This window comes from Hypomesus transpacificus, chromosome 1 (genome assembly GCF_021917145.1).
Source record: "Hypomesus transpacificus isolate Combined female chromosome 1, fHypTra1, whole genome shotgun sequence".
Classification (NCBI taxonomy): domain Eukaryota; kingdom Metazoa; phylum Chordata; class Actinopteri; order Osmeriformes; family Osmeridae; genus Hypomesus; species Hypomesus transpacificus.
Genome location: NC_061060.1, coordinates 10,042,016 through 10,058,424, shown reverse-complemented (window position 1 = coordinate 10,058,424; position 16,409 = coordinate 10,042,016). Strand labels below are relative to the sequence as shown.

The 16,409-nt window shown below is 42.1% G+C and overlaps 2 protein-coding genes across 3 annotated transcripts; both read right to left on the bottom strand.

Moving 5' to 3' along the window:
- Window positions 1-286: 286 nt before the first annotated feature.
- Window positions 287-6,558, bottom strand: ubl3b (ubiquitin-like 3b). Its single transcript, XM_047022470.1, has 5 exons — window positions 5,741-6,558; window positions 3,140-3,248; window positions 2,820-2,906; window positions 2,481-2,558; window positions 287-2,278 (listed from the first exon to the last, which is right to left on the bottom strand). Exons 1-5 carry the CDS (start codon window positions 5,765-5,767, stop codon window positions 2,226-2,228), a joined length of 354 nt encoding a protein of 117 aa, XP_046878426.1. The 5' UTR covers window positions 5,768-6,558; the 3' UTR covers window positions 287-2,225.
- A 207-nt stretch (window positions 6,559-6,765) lies between these two features.
- Window positions 6,766-15,830, bottom strand: slc7a3b (solute carrier family 7 member 3b). Of its 2 annotated transcripts, none has more exons than XM_047021544.1 (12): window positions 15,670-15,830; window positions 11,930-12,385; window positions 11,462-11,623; window positions 11,154-11,325; window positions 10,811-10,929; window positions 10,496-10,718; window positions 10,102-10,241; window positions 9,881-9,983; window positions 9,504-9,736; window positions 9,194-9,360; window positions 8,923-9,031; window positions 6,766-8,773 (listed from the first exon to the last, which is right to left on the bottom strand). In XM_047021544.1, the coding sequence occupies exons 2-12, from the start codon at window positions 12,297-12,299 to the stop codon at window positions 8,631-8,633; spliced, it is 1,941 nt and encodes a 646-aa protein (XP_046877500.1). In that variant the 5' UTR covers window positions 12,300-12,385; window positions 15,670-15,830; the 3' UTR covers window positions 6,766-8,630. The 2 variants fall into 2 exon arrangements, with proteins under 2 accessions (XP_046877500.1, XP_046877508.1); XM_047021552.1 differs by lacking the exon at window positions 15,670-15,830 and adding an exon at window positions 13,597-13,973.
- Between the last annotated feature and the right edge of the window lie 579 nt (window positions 15,831-16,409).

Here is a 16,409-nt window from a genome sequence, read left to right as displayed (position 1 = left end):
CAGGCTAGGATCAGAAGATGACCTACCCTACCAGGCTAGGATCAGAAGATGACCTACCCTACCAGGCTAGGATCAGAAGATGACCTATCCCTACCAGGCTAGGATCAGAAGATGACCTACCCTACCAGGCTAGGATCAGAAGATGACCTACCCTACCAGGCTAGGATCAGAAGCAGCCCAGTGCAAAGGAACCTCAGGCAGAGGACCCAAATTAGAACATGAACACTGCCATCTAGAGGTCAAACTTAAACATGTAAAAAAAACCTCACAAACTGGAGTTAAAGAGTATCGTATTTAAAGATGTTTTATTAATTTATAGTACAAGCTTTAAGTAGACCACATCGCATTTTAGTTCTTTATTTTTTTATTTTTTACATTTATTCATATTCAGCTAAATTTCATAGCAGTGACGTTGGTTTACATAAACACTAACCAAAGGACACTCAAAAGGAAGGAATCAAAGAATCCAGACTGTTTCCATAGAAACCACCGCTGAACTGCCCCCCCACAACCTGTATCACACTCAGTTTTCACACGTACACCACCACACACACACTCAGCTTTCACACGCTCAAACAGATGTCATAGAACACTGAAACTTCAGTGCTCTTCTAAAGCACACACACACACACACACACACACACACACACACACACACACACACACACACACACACACACACACACACACACACACACACACACACACACACACACACACACACACACACACACACACACACACACACACACGTATTACTCATTCTTCTCTCAAACATAAAAGATTAATCTAAAAATTATACGCATTCCCATACATAATAGTACACATGAACTAACCCCCTTTTTAAACAAAAATATTCAGTTGACAGGAGTCAGTCAATAAAACTGAAGAAACAATACCAATACAAGATCAAACTCTACAAATTTCAATATTAATGATATTACTGAATTCCACGATCAAAGGCAAAAAATTGACAGCATCCAAACAAAAAGGTGAACTACCACCACAGTTTATCTTATCCTCCTATGATAGCCTTTCAGATCAATTCCTTCCAGGTCTTGAGCCATGATGTCCACAAGGAGGCTGTGTACTTGCACAACTGATGTCCTCTGGGTCCTTCCCCTCTCACCCCACCTTTAACTGGCTCTGTGTTGGTTTCCTTACTCCTTATATTAGACAAGGAGTGGGGTCTCCAAGGAAGCGAGGAGTGCACACAGTCGAGTAAAATTCCACAGAATCAGAATTGCAAACCAAAACACACTTAAAAAGGTTACTCGAGACCGAATCCTCTGGTATTTTCCTTGTTTTCTTGCCAAGTAAAACAACATAGTATCGCCTTGCAGGAGTCCGTTCGATTTTCCTAGATCTTCTTAATCCTCAAGGTTATCGGCATCCTACTCACAAACACTCTCTTTCGATCTTACACGCACACACACGTAAATGTTGACACAGCTGCCCCTCTACAACTTTGAAGCATTGGTCCAAGTCCAGGAACAAACATGAGTGCAGAAACACATCACACCACCTGTGCTGTGACAGATAAAGCAGCCCCCCTCCTCTCCCCCATGAGTGTGAAGCATGTACGGTCTAGCTCAGATGAAGAGGGTGGCACTTCTACCAGTAATAGGATACACTTGAGTCCTCTAAAAGATGGTTAAGGAGATGGGAAGATTAAGACCATACATAAAAAGTACAAGACACACTTTCAAATAAGCTACAGAGTTAAGTGCAATGAGAGAGGATTAATACCGTTCTAAGAGACCCGATGGGAGCTTCCATTTCATTATTATGAGAAATATGATTTGCTATGGTAGTAGTAGCAAAAGCATAAGCCCCAGGTTGGATCAACACCCATCCTATGCCCATAATCAGAAGTATAGAGTCCCAGAGGCTGTTAGTCTGCAACCCAGCTTCACATGGGAGCATGTTATGTACACATTTCAAAACACGGTCTTAGGACACAAATAGAAAGGCAAAGTTTGGCAAATAGAGAAAAAAAGGTCAAAAAATTAAAATTTTGATAGATTGGCACAAGAAAAAAAAATCCTAAGCCTCTGGTTGGGCAAGAGTGCAACAAACATGGGTGACAGTTCCCTACAGTTCTCAAAACAGTTCTCCTGCGATCATCCCAAATCCATGGTTGAAAGGCCAAAGATAGGCAGAGAGGGTGGAGGCATGTGGGGGATGTGAAAGGAGGAAAGGACTGGTTGGTTGTTTTCAATATTTTACAAGAGCAAACAGCAATTGCTCTCGGTGGTCTTCTCTCTGTTCCTCTGACCTACACGGGAGACAGAAACTTGGTGAGACAACAGCACTGACGCCACAACAAGGAAGAGCAAATATCCCATCACATGTCAGCTCCACAGTCAGCACACTACTCTCTCTTTACCAATGGCTCTGAAAGAGGAGTACATGGACAGACAGACAGGTGTAAATGGGTTGGCTGAAACTGAAGAAGAGAGGGAAAGAGGGAATCTCACCATGGGAGTTGGGCTCTGGCAGCGTCTCCCTGGCAACCAAGTGCATGACAGTTGTTCGGCCAGGGGGCAGCTTTAAAGCTTTGCATTAAAAAAAAATTCAAGCACACAAATGGATTATAAATCATTATCCTTCACAATACATATTCATGTTATAATTCCCTAATTAAAGAGGATTATATGTGTCAATCATTCCAATCTTCATATTTTTTATTAATTCATAAGACTTTTCTTAATTGCTCTTTTTCATTTATTCTTCCAGAGGATATATCACATCTCTGTAGTTAACTGTTAGCTTGGCACATACAGGGGATGTGATTATGTGTGTGTGTGCAGTTGTACCTCCCAGGGTGACATTGCCATGCAGGAAGCGCCCCTGGAAGATGAGGCGCAGGATACTGGGGCTGCTCACCTGCTCCTCCTCCCATCCTGTCAGGAGGAAGGGTGATAGAGAGGGAAAGGAGAGAGGACAGAGAGGTGGAAGAAAAGAATACAAACATTTCAGAGCAGGGACAGACAGATCTCTGAACTTCGATGTGTGAAAGCTGGTTGTGACATCAGAAACAGCATGACAACAACAAATACCGCTCCAAAAAATGAATCACTCAATTCTGCATTACAACAAATCAGTGCTGACTTATACCAACTGTACCGAAGCTTACCCAAGGGCCAGTTATCAAAGACGTGCTTGGCGATGTCAGTGGCCGAGTCGTTGGGAGAGAAAGTGAAATCTTGTGTCTTACCACTCACCAAGATCAGACGAAGATTCACCTAGGAGAGCAGAAACCAAAATCATAATCTGTAGACCACAGAAATAACGGCATAAATAATCCACAACGTTTCAGCCCACATTTCAGACTAGCATAACGATGTAAAGGAGCGTTCCGCCTAATCACATGGCATCCTTCCGTTTTGTCTCACCCCAAATGACATGAGATGACCTTCAGAAACAGCAGCAGAAATTGTCATTCCTTCCTAATTAGATTTCTCCAGAGCGGATCTCAGCCCTTTGACTGAAGCCGCTTCATTCAGACAGGGCTTGCAGTGAAGTGAGCCCTATAGTCAGATGGTCAGAGACAGCAGAGATAAGGGTGGTGCTGTGTGTATGTGTGTGGGGGGGGGGGAACACTAACCCCTCAGTTCCCTAGGGCTAGGGGCTCCACTCCGGGCTGTTGGCCTAATGCGATAACCCAAGGTGTCCCAGACAGCCCTGGGCCACGTTATTAAATTTACATGGCCAATGCGTAACCCTGGGGGGTAGTAGTGGTGTGTGGTGAAAGAGAGAGAGAGAGAAAGAGAGAAAGAGACAGAGAGAGAGAGAGAGAGAGAGAGAGAGAGAGAGAGAGGGAGGGGGTCTTCCAGACAAGGGTTTTCCCTCGTACCAACCTCATCCCCCCTCCTCGACAGCTAAGTGAGTGTGAAGCCCTTTTTTGACTAAGTGAATATTTGAACCAGAAGCCATAGTAATAGCACCTAAAGGGTGTCTCCTTGTGGCTTAAGACAATTTCTTCTTTGTTAGTCTTTCACAAAAATGCCAAGTAAAACTCACTTGTTTGCTTATATTGGGAATGCACTTTTGCCTTTCTTGGATTTCAGTGGCACACTGGTTTAGATTACATCATCTATTTTCTGAGTGCAGTTTGGCTTGGAATAAATGCACTCGTTGAAAATTAAATGGAGAAAAACTAACCAAGGTAAGGAAGTTGGTCCAGGCACTGCAGAGCAACGTCCATTAAGGCTGGCTACTCCTCACACAGCCCCACAGAATGGACTCCAAACACACGGGTGAGATTGTAGGAGGTTTGATGTTGGCCAAACAATCAAAACTATTCCCCTGGGTTTAAAGTCAGATGGAAAGGGTGACACCCAGCCTTACAAGGCCAGCAAACACTAGTCAGTGTCTGTCTTAGAAAATGAGGAACTTAAGCTCAGAAAGAGGTAGTGAGAATTATGTGATTTCCCGTCAGATGTTATTAACGGGAGGGGGCTGCATAATTGTGCAATTCCTAAACACACTCCACAATTACAGAAAAGGCTAACACATTTGGCTAACACACTGCAGTTCAATAGCTCATAAAGCAGACTGCAGCCCAGGTCAGGAGTTCCAGGTGCTCTGAAGCATCACCAGCAGAGGCTGAACCCTCCTCACTCCTGTTCCACATCTCACAATCAGTTCACGGACTGTGTCTCTGGCACTGCCACTGGCTTCCCTTGAATAATGTATCAAGTTGGATATCAGTGAGTCTACCATCCAGTAATCAGAAAAACTGATTGGAAATATTAGCTTTTCACCACTCCCGATACTTGATAGCTTTTTATAGGAGAACAGTGAGCAAACACATGGAATACAGTCCGTCTAAATCCACAAGCGTTCTATATGCTCATTTGAGCAGAAGCCTTCTATATTGCCAAACGGGGCATAGAGAACAAAGAGATTGAGCCACGAGCTGTGACTTCAGGACAGGGCCTCACACACTGATCTGTTTACAAACAAATGGTCTCCCCTTCCCCAGCAAACCCACCCCCACTGTTGAACTGGTTAACCTCCATGCAGGGTTACATACCCATGTTATCATTAACAAGGTTTACCCCCCGCCTGTTTCCATCATCCACCAACCCTCATCCCTTTCATCCTCAACCAAACAATGTAAATCTGCCCAGCTGCCCTTGGTAACATTGGGAATATCCTTACAGTCACAAATTCAGAGAACAACAAGCTCCACATTCATTCAGCTGGGAATATACAGCAGTAGTCTGCCATCTATAAAACATAACAGAAATAGGCTCATAACCACAAACATGAAGATGAGAGGATGTCATCTGAGCATTTGTATGACAACTAAAACTGTATAACAAATTGTTCTTAAAACCTTTTTCTATTCCAATAATTGCTAACAACTACACAGGCTATTGGTTATTAATCTAGTGTACAGTAAAAAACTGAAAGCCTATTAATGTTAAAGGAACTGGGAAAAAAATATTGGTAGGAACTAAGAAGTAAGACTGCCATTTGAGGTGATGTGAAACAGATCAGTCGGCTAGGGGCCTAACCTTGGGAGAAAAGTAGGGCAATCTTTAAATTGAGAATTGACAGATGGTGTAGCTCACAGAAGCAGCAGCTATGATTCTGTTTGCGAGGGTGTTTACGTTAATCCCTTTGCAAGCCCCCACCCCAATGAACTCTCAGAAGAATAACATCACACACTTTTGTACTTACAGTCATTGATCAGGGATCTTTGACTAGTTTCTCTGCGATCACTCACCATATCTAGGTCCCTTTGAGTGCTCATGGTTTCAAGCAGGGTCTTGACTTGCAGTAGGAAGTGATGCGCTCCGTTGGTAGAGACGGGGCCAAAGCCCTGGCACAAAGAGCGCTGTGTCTGAAACGTTCCACTACTCTCTCCCCCTTGCTTTCTCTGCTTTCCACAGCCTGGCACCGACTGAAGTCGTTTGTGCTAGGGCCCACATGTAAATTAGTCACTGAAAAAATCTAGCTAACGTTACAGAACACAGAGTTTTGCGGTGACGAGATGAATGACAGCTGTCTGTCAAAACAGATACCAAATCAGCTAACGTTAGCTGGCAAGCTACTTAACGTTTTTTAGTACAAATTAGCTGAACGAGCTAACATTAGATGGCTAACTAGCCAATACGACCTCTTGTCGGATGATTAAAGCAACCACGACAAACGACAATAACAGTAGAATAAAATCACAGAACAACCAGTTAAAACTACTTGGAAGATGACAATCCACTAATACACACTAGCTAGCCAGTACCAAGCCAATAGAGCTAACACTAGCAGAAGAAAAAAAATCGGACTGCGGCAGAACGAGAAGCTACGCTACTAGTAGCTCGCTAACTGATGGGAGCTACGTAAAGAACACCCGCTATCCTCGGCTAATTTCCATAAAAATCTTTAAATTCCATTTATCCGTCCAGTATCTCAGCAATACTATGAACTTCAGCATTAATTTTTTTTAAATCATTAATCTATAGAAGGGTTCTATTATTAAGAAAACATCGACTATGCTGCTTGTCGAGCAAATAATAATGGCAGGGCATTTAACGACGACGGAAATCAGCTGGTTGTAAACATAAGAAACGGAAGTTTTGCTCTTACATTCCATTATGATGGAGAAATTGCAACTTTCGTGTTGTAAAATAATTCTATATTTTTTCCAGGATATTTCTCAGCTAGTCTGTTTTAGACATTATAAATCTGTTAAAACGCGTCATTCTTTCGTTTGTTGGATTGGGATATTGCGCTAAAACAATTACGAATGAACCATTTTCCATGGAAATTTATTGACAGTTAAAACATTTGCATTTTATACAGCAGCGTATCGGTCTCTCTATTGTAACAGTTACAGATAATAGATTTTCATCAGTTAGTATACAATACATTTTACCATATGTAACCATACTGCAAAAACATCTTAAGACCAGGATGCCTGTAAACATTTAGTAATAATAAGTTACAAAATACGCTGTTAAAGACGTTGCTTTAAATTGGAAACAAAGACAACACCACAACATATCACCTCTCAAAATCACTTCATGTTCTAGAATATACAATATTTGCATAACAAAATTAGTTTCTCATATGCTGCAAGTAAAAAAAGCAACAACCTGTTCTCACAGGTTGACCCGTGGTCGCCTCACAGTTCCTTGTTTAGACCTGCCAGCTATTCGAGGCCTCTGCGAAACCGTTCAGTATCAACAAGCTCCCAGACTTGAACAATTAAATACAACTAAAAATGCCATTGAAAGCACACTCAGAATACCAAGCAAAAATACAAAATGTCAGACGAAGAATAACCTTAACAATTAATAATCAATTGTACAATAGGAATTATATAACTCATACAACAGAAAGGCACAGGATGAATACCACAAGAGAAGGTATATTGAAGAAAAATATGACAGACCCCATCTACTTTACATTTAAACAATAATATACATTCATGTCATCAGATCTATAAAGACTATAGTATAAAGAGAGATGACCACAGAAAGGCAAAACTGTCCTTTATAAGACAATTTGAAAAATTAATAGGTATGTACAAAAATATACATATAATCCATCCATTATATTACATAGCCTTGACCAAATGAAGAAAAGTATACTTTCAAAGGCATAATATTGGGATGATAACCAGGATCAATTTAAGTTTATTTAATCCCATTTCACGCTCTCTGTAGTGTCAGTGTTGGACAAACATAAGCAGCCTTCATTACAGCGTCATTGTACCTTTATATAGAAATGTTTGTATTTGGTAGAGGTTTATATTATGGTGCAAAAATAAGTTAATTTAACAATCTCATTGAGACTTTTATGGCCGGCAGCAGCCCTTTCAGTAACTTTGTAATGCAGCATACATAAAATTGTATGTATCCAACAAAATAAACATGCATGCATCTGTATAAATATTTTAATCATCTAATGATAAGAAAAATATTATCTTTTCAAAATGGTTAATTCTTCAATTTTAATTGTGCTCCCCTTGTGGGGGAAAACTTTTAATTTATGTTTCATTGTCAAAAATGAATTTAGTGCAGACTCAATTTTGTGTGGTCTGACAAGATTATCATACGCACTTTGTGTTGTCCTACTTTTTGAGCAAAAACTGAATGTGTAAGGATACAAAAATGATTGACCTATTTCATTGACTAGAAGACAGACAAATTGACCTGTTTAAGTGGTATCATGCACAGCATAGTCAGAGGGCAACTTTCATTTGTGAAAATTGCTAAATTTAGCTCAAGTTAAAGGCACTATAATACGAAAAGGACTTAGGTGAAGGTCTGCACCACTTGAATGACATCATTATGGAGAGAAATGACTGTCAATGGTTAGATATGTAACAATTTGGCATGTTTGTTAATTTGTGTTGGTTAATAATATTAACAATACGTATAATAATTCACCTTAAAATCTATTACTGTACTACTGGTCCTTTTGATGTGCTTAACATTGGGATGCCCTTTCCATTCAACCACTCTTGACACATAACATGAATTACCCAATGAAAGGGACAGGTTAAAACACTGTCTTAGCGCAATACTTTTATCCCTAACTGATGAAATTGAGGATAACTTCATATATGTAAACCTAAAATACCATGATGGAGTACTGGAGTACTTCCTCTTTTAGGGCGTCATGCCCTCCACCTCACTGTCATCATCTGCAAGATAGATGGGACTCTTGGATCGGTGAACCGGCTCAAACTTTCCAGAGTTCTGAGTTGCTTCTGAACTGTTCCTGATGCCATAACCAAAATATATGACAAAACCTGAAAAAACGGATGGAATCAGGAAGGAGAAAGAGACAGTAAGTTTGTGAAATATGTGTCCAACCCTTTCAGTTTCTAGCCACAATAATGTCAAGAAAGCAAGTTTAACAGGTTTAGAAGTTAAGGAATAAATGCTTGATTTCACAAACCTATTGCCATCCACACTGCAAAGCGAATCCATGTAGTTCCATCCAGTTGCATCATGAGGTAGATATTGACAAAGATACTGACTAATGGCAATACTGGGAGTAGTGGTACCTGTACAATAGAGGAAGGGGGGGGGGGGGGTGAGTTAAAAGATAAAACAAAACACTAGTTCAGCAGGCAAAAGGGGAAACTGTCAGACACTGTGTGGAAATTTCTGTTGAACTTGAGTAAACATGGAAAACGCAGGCTGGGTATTTGTATATGACACAGTACCTTGAAAGTAAGAGCCTCTCTGCTCTGAGGCTGTCTCCAGATGATAACCACACAAACGAGGGAGGAGAAAGAGAGCACTGCTGCAATTGTGACCCAAGCGGGTCGGCCCTCCACAACCCGCTCCCCCCACACGGCCAGGACCACACACAGCACGGTGAACAGCACAGCTACACAGAGAGAATGGGAGGGGAGGAAACCTATATTAGCAAATACTAATAATGTACTTTATCCCCAAATTGGGAAATTCCAATATTTACATAAAAATGTACTTGCTATACTCCTGCCCTGAAAGCAGAGGGAGGGGACTCACAGACGACAGCAGTCGTGAGGTATACGATGAGGCCGGAGGTCTTGGTTGGGATGTCACAGCTGGGCAGCAGCAGCATCTTGTAGGTGAACCTCTCTCTCAGGGGCCGCGTCTCAAGGCCCTCGTTGCTGAAATCGTCCCCACTGTCTCCCTCAACCATGGCTGCCTTTTCAGGCCCTGCCAGGTCCACCAGCTTCTGGCTGGGGCCACTGATACTCAGGCTGCCTGGCTGGTACCTGGGGATTTCAATACATGCATGAAAACCATAAACAGATACACTGGCACAGTGGCCAAACATGCACTCAGATCTCATTGTGTATTAGCAAATGAGATTATTAGTTTAATTGTAGATTATAAAGTAACATCAGAAATGTACAAACCTGAGAATAAGCACACATACAGCCACAAGTGTGTATGCCAGAAGAGTTCCTATGGACATCAGGTCCACCAGGGCAGCTAGGTCAAACAGGAACGCCATAAGGGCTAAACAGGAAACACATTTCATGACTTCAGGAACGGTACTTTGAAAAACCTCTGCTTTAATCTTGCAATGAGATCATCGAGCAAACTGGAGACGGAATGTCAGACGGAATAAACACACCCGCTACAATTCCTGACACAATCGTGGCCAGCAGAGGAGTCTTGGTCCTCACATTCATGCGTGACAGGAAGCGGAAGAGCAGGCCGTCCTCAGCCATGGCGTAGATCACACGGGGCATGGGGAACATGGAGCCCAGTAGACTGGAGACAGAACCACGACAAATACACTCAAAATCTTATTTAAATCTTATTTAGAAAAGTAATGAATTGTATGCTTATTGGAAAAACATCACTTTGGCACAAGGAGATACTAAATTCAGCATTGCGAGAGGGCTCTCGGGAGAGAGTTCAAAATTCAAAATGTTTACGCTGAAAAGTTCATTCTTTGACATTAGGATGGAAGATTAAACATTTGCACATGGACACAAGCTGCTTTTGGAAGGCATCAGGCTCACCTTGTGGACAGTGCACAGAGGGAGCCCACAGCCACAATGTAGCGGGCAGGGTCCCAGTGTATGTAGCTGAATGCCTCCGGCAGGGGGCTCTGGGTGTTCAGCAGGTAGTATGGCATCATCAGGGTGAGGGCCGCGGACACGCCAAAGTACGCAAAGAAGCAAATGAGCAGAGAGGCCACTATACCGATGGGGATGGAACGCATGGGGTTCTTTGCCTCCTCACCTGTGGGAAAAAAAGGTTGTCAGGTTTTGGTTCCTACAGCAAAACCACAGACTAGTACACAACACTGTTGAGGCAGAGAGGAAACAACCTACTTGTTGTGGCTATGCAGTCAAAACCCACAAAGGCGTAGAAACAGGTGGCAGCACCAGAGAGGATTCCGCTGAAGCCGAACGGTGCAAACCCCCCGGTGCCAAACTGTTGCTGTATGCGCCTGGACAAGGAGAGTAACAAGGACCTGGTTACTGCCAAAGTCAACAACTGAGGTCTGTTTCCCTTGAAGTCAAACCTCTTAAAACCCTCTGATCTATTTTCAGTAAACAATCAAGTCCCCCTCCACCCTACCCAATCAACTATTGTCTTGGGTTATTTTCAGACAAAAATAATATCCGTGTCAAAACAATGAACGTCTCAGCAAGCCATCTGGCAGTGACTCACTCAGGATCACTGATATTGGTGGAGTTGATGAAGTCCTCTAGTGTAAGGTTCCAGTTGGCCCGGTCTCCCTTCACCAGGCCTGAGATGATGACGAAGCCGAGCACCACCAGGTTGATCCCTGTGAAGATCTTGTTCACAAGAGCAGACTCGCTCACGCCAAACGCCAGCAGGCCTGTGTGGGTGTCAGCGTTAAAAAGCAGTCAGGACACAATCCATCTACATTGCTTCAAACACTTCATGAACCATTCTCCTATTTGAAGGGACATATTACGTAGCCCACTCTTACAATGGGGTGATGAGACACTCACCAGTGAGTGACAACACCAGCAGGAGAGCAAAGAGGTCTGGGTAGTCTGCAAGGACCTTCCCAGGAACATTCATGGACATAAACTCTTTAAAGAACTTTGAGATGGCCTGCCCAACCAGGTTATCGAAGGTCGAGCTCCAAGCTCGCGCCACACTTGCTGTGCCTGGGGAAGAGAAGAACGATAGGAAAAGCAGAAGAGGAATTAAACATTTGAGAGAAAATGTGAACCACTCTTGTTCACTCTGTCCTGAAGGACTCTTAGAAGCTTTCCATCTGGAGGGCTATTCATCTGCATATTCGTTCATCTTCAGTGCATGCAGACTCAGCCATCCAGTTAATTGCTAAATCACAGAATGTGAACTAATGTTTCCATTAGTTCCCAGAATAAGATTCAGTGCAGTTCCATATGGATGTATTTATCATGAATACATGTCTTCCACTTTCGTCTTATCATCCACCTATAACCCACCTATGACATAGGACAGGATGAGGTTCCAGCCAGTGATGAAGGCCCAGACCTCGCCGACTGTCACATAGCTGTACATGTAGGCAGAACCTGTTTTGGGGACTCTGGCCCCAAACTCAGCATAGCACAAGCCAGCTAGGACTGAGGAGAGCGCAGCGATGAGAAAACAGAGCACAATGGCGGGTCCGGCCTTTTCCCGGGCCACCTCCCCCGCCAGGACGTAGACGCCAGCACCCAGCGTGGCACCAACCCCCAGGGCTATCAGGTCTAGTGTTGTCAGGCAGCGGGCGAAGCGGGTCTCCTCCTGGCTGCAGTCCAGCTCCCGGCGGCGGAGCAGCATCTTCCCAAAGGAAACCAGTTTCTTCTGAAGCATGTTGTCACAGGACAGGACCCAGCACTGATCCAGGAATGGGAATACAGACTGGGAGGAGGGTGGGTGTAGACTGCTCTGAACTACAGCTGTAAATAAGAATGACAAAGAACATTATTTAGGTTAACGGGGTGTGGGAACGGGGATCATAAATGGATGGCACATCATGGTGTGACACATTTGATCTTCATTCATTGTATACTTCCTGGGATTGTAAGAAAATATGTTTCCTGACACCTTCTGAAGATATTAATTGATGATAGAAGTGGGTTATATGACACCATGCCCACAGTCTGATTTTGTGTTTGCATGAGGTACTAAATAAAAAATGCAAGAATAGTTTACTCAAATCACATATGATACAATCCTGATGATTTGGCAAGAAAAGACAGAAATGTCACAACCTATTGTACAGAACATGTTGCATCAGAAAGTTGATTTCACCAGTGTAATAGGTAAGGTTACATTTATTCCAAAACAGTAAAAATACAAATTAAAAACTTGTCAATATAAGGTAGGAAGCCTACTTAACACCCTTGAACTCAATAATATCATACTTAAAATATTCACTTTTCTGCTCCACACAAACACACAACCCCAAACGTTTGTGGCACCTCATGACGCAACATCAAAGCAAGGTGTGGCCATCCATACAAGGTTTCTGACACAAACAATCAAGAGTCCTAGATCATGTTAGTCAGAGGAGTGTGCTCTGTAGACTGTGCCAAGGACAGGCACAACGTCACAGTCATATGCCAACGTCAAGCACAGCTTTCCGTGTATCTCAAGCTGCTTAAAGAAGTTTGGCCGGACTCCAGGTGATTTATAGACAGAGTCGGCTTGAACCCAACCACTGGCTGGTAGCCCTAATAGAATGAAAGCATGTGGAAGGACTGACCAGTACAGACCCTTCGTCTGAAAAACTGGCAAACCTAGAGGCAGGCCTTTCACAAGTAGCCAAAAAAAGCTAGACAAAAAGGGTTTGGAGCAGAAATAGGAGAAAGAAATTAGAAGAGGGAGAAAGGGAATGGATGCATAGTTGGTGAAAAGGAATGGAAAACTCTGATGAAAAGAATGACTTGAGACTGATTAAATTTTTAGCAAGTAGACAGATGATCCCCATACAAAGCTTTGCTAGAAGAATATAAATGACCAATCTAAATATACAAAAACAATTCTGCTACTATTCAACTGAACGTAGACTATAACCACAGAGTAATGAAAAGGGACATCAAAAGTCTACTAACAAGAGGTTGAGGGTTTTTTCCTCACAGTTAAGCTAGTTAACACACGTACTTACTTGAGAAGCAATGCAAGTTTAATGAGGCTCAGTCTGGGGCACACCTCATCAAGAGTCAATGCTTTTTAACTGACAGAAGACAACACCCACTCAACATAGCCAATAGCACAAAATATCTTCGACGCAGTCCAACTCAATACTTTCAGGTGTGTGCTCTTTCACAATCCCTACTTTGGTATGTACTTAGCTAGAGCAGATACACACATTGGCTTGTTATGCTGCACTGCACACACAATAAATCCTTGCATAACCACAGGGAAAAGCTTCAAACTGCTAGCCCCCTAATCCACGTCCTTGTAGTTCCTTACTTGTTATTTGATAAAAGAAAAGAAAACAAAGTATGATGGAGTCATGACTCCTACATATACATGATTTAACTAGGACAGCATACTAACCAGGGAAAGATAACTGGAGTATCAAGACTATCCTGCATCAAGCACAACCTTAAAATTGAATAATTATCCACAATGTGTGTGTTGCTTGGAAGTGGGGTGGCCTTCAACACAAAACCAACAATATTTACATGCAATTTTACACAATCAATGTTTTGGAAGATTACCCTGTTAAATGTCTTACTTTCTTACACACTACTGCAACCTTGGTACATTAAACAGATCCCACAGTATCCAGTTACATTTCTTAATAACTTAACCTAGCCTACATTTGTTGTTTATCAACTATTTTTGTTGTTGTACAACTCTAAAGACCCTGATTTGATATGGGAGGCACAGTCTGATATACAGACAATGGACATAGACTACACCGTTTTGGCACAGATAAGAGCTGGCATAGCAAATAGACAGGTTCGAGACTTAATTCTGAAAACCTTGCCCCGGTCATGAAAACCATTATGGCCCTTTTGAAGGGTCAGAGTACCGCTTGCAGAAGAACGCAAGACGTGTAGAATGTTCAATTTCAGGTTCCTTGAATGTATTCTAGAATGTGCATCTCAATGACAAACCCTCTTCAGCTCTGAATTACCAAGATGATGAACACTACATTTGCTATTCATCGGTTTCCTGCCACCAAAGGGCAACCTAATTATGGGCCGTCTGGACAACAGACCACAAACAATCACCTAATTCAGCATCTCTTCCGATGAACTGAATGTATTACTGTAAAGAGACTGGTCATAGATGACGATTCTTTCTGCATCTTTATAATCATCACACTGAGCGGCTGTTACATCTTTACCTTGACCCCACACGCAGTTATGTAGCTACATCTGCTCAGTCAAGCAACGTCTTCTTGGCCTGCCCTTCAGAGGTACAACTGGTCATATTAGTTTAATTATGACGCTAAAATAAAACGTTTGTATAAATATTTTAGATGCCAAGCATCAGGAGTAGCCACTTAGAATTCGTTGATCTGACACTGGTTACAGTCTACTAGGAAGTATTAAGAACAAAAATCTAACTGAATTCATTCTAGCTTCATGACGTACGGTAGGACGAACAACAGCGAAGAGGATACGCTTCATGTTGCAGGTGTGTCAGCCCCATTGAACGAATTACTTACTTATTAGAATGACATTGTGAAATACTTACTAATTAGAAATTACTTACTCATTAGAAATGAGCATTACACTTTAGTACAACCCCACTAGCGGCCAACCTTAACAGTAGTTTTAACTAGTAGCTAACTGTAACTCTATCTTCTGCCACATATCCACGGAAGTTCCTAACAAGGGCAAAAACCAAACAGGTTGTGGGTCTCAAGTATTAGTAGCAAAGAGGAAGTAACTAGCAATATTTGCTGTTGCGCGCGTCCGTAGCTAGCGTTAGTTGGCTTCAAAATAATCAATGGGGCATCCATATGTAATGAAAACAAGACGAGTGATGATAGTTGATGTGATACAACTATCCCAGCAGTACCACTGTGGCAAATTAACAAAAAATGAAGACACAATTAAATGAAAGTATTCTGTCTAGCTACTGTAGTTAACTTCATAAATGTGACTGTAAAGGGTTAGCGTGCTAGCAATAGTGGTGAAACAACAAACGCCTAACAGTAGCTACATTTAAAAAGCGATCTTGAGATGAAAGACCGATGAAAGAACGATGTACAACATACCCGATGTCGATTAATGGGATTTTCGGTGATGGACGCCTACGATGGTGTGCAGTCTACAGACTAAACGTGTTTCAGCGTATTCAGTAAACAGCTATCCCTCAGACATACACAACGGGGAAAGCTACAACTCACGACAATGAACACATGCAGAATGTAAAGCTTACAAACAGCGTGGTTTGATTGGCTTACTATGTTCCATCCCGCCCCTCTCAAATGTCGTTGCTATATTCTAATGACGATTGACAAGAAACATAATTTGCTTATTCTGAATAAAATGTTCGATACTTTATTTAGAAATGCCACTAAATAATGCAATGTCTTGCCAATGCTTGCGATAATTATACTGGAATAGGTAAAACATCAAATCTGGGATATTTTATGAGCAGTGTCGTTGGGACCGGAACAACCATTTTTGGCAAACCACTAGGGCGTGGGAGGTGGGCACCGACGTCATTGGAATGTTGGGTACTACCCTGAGGAAAAGGGTGTCCACATGTATTACACGTTTTTCTTTTATTGTGTAGTGACAATTTATTTTTCATAGGCTTTTACATTTTCAAATCTGCCAAACTGCTTCATAAAACAAACCTGTGTCCTTGTGGATAATTAGTGTACTGTAGAGCAATGATGAGGAGACAACCAGTTCCCTTGGATCCACAATGATTTAATAAACTGAACATTACATTATCAATCAATGTATAAAAATGGTGAATTCTCAGCAGCAGCTATATATTTGAAAG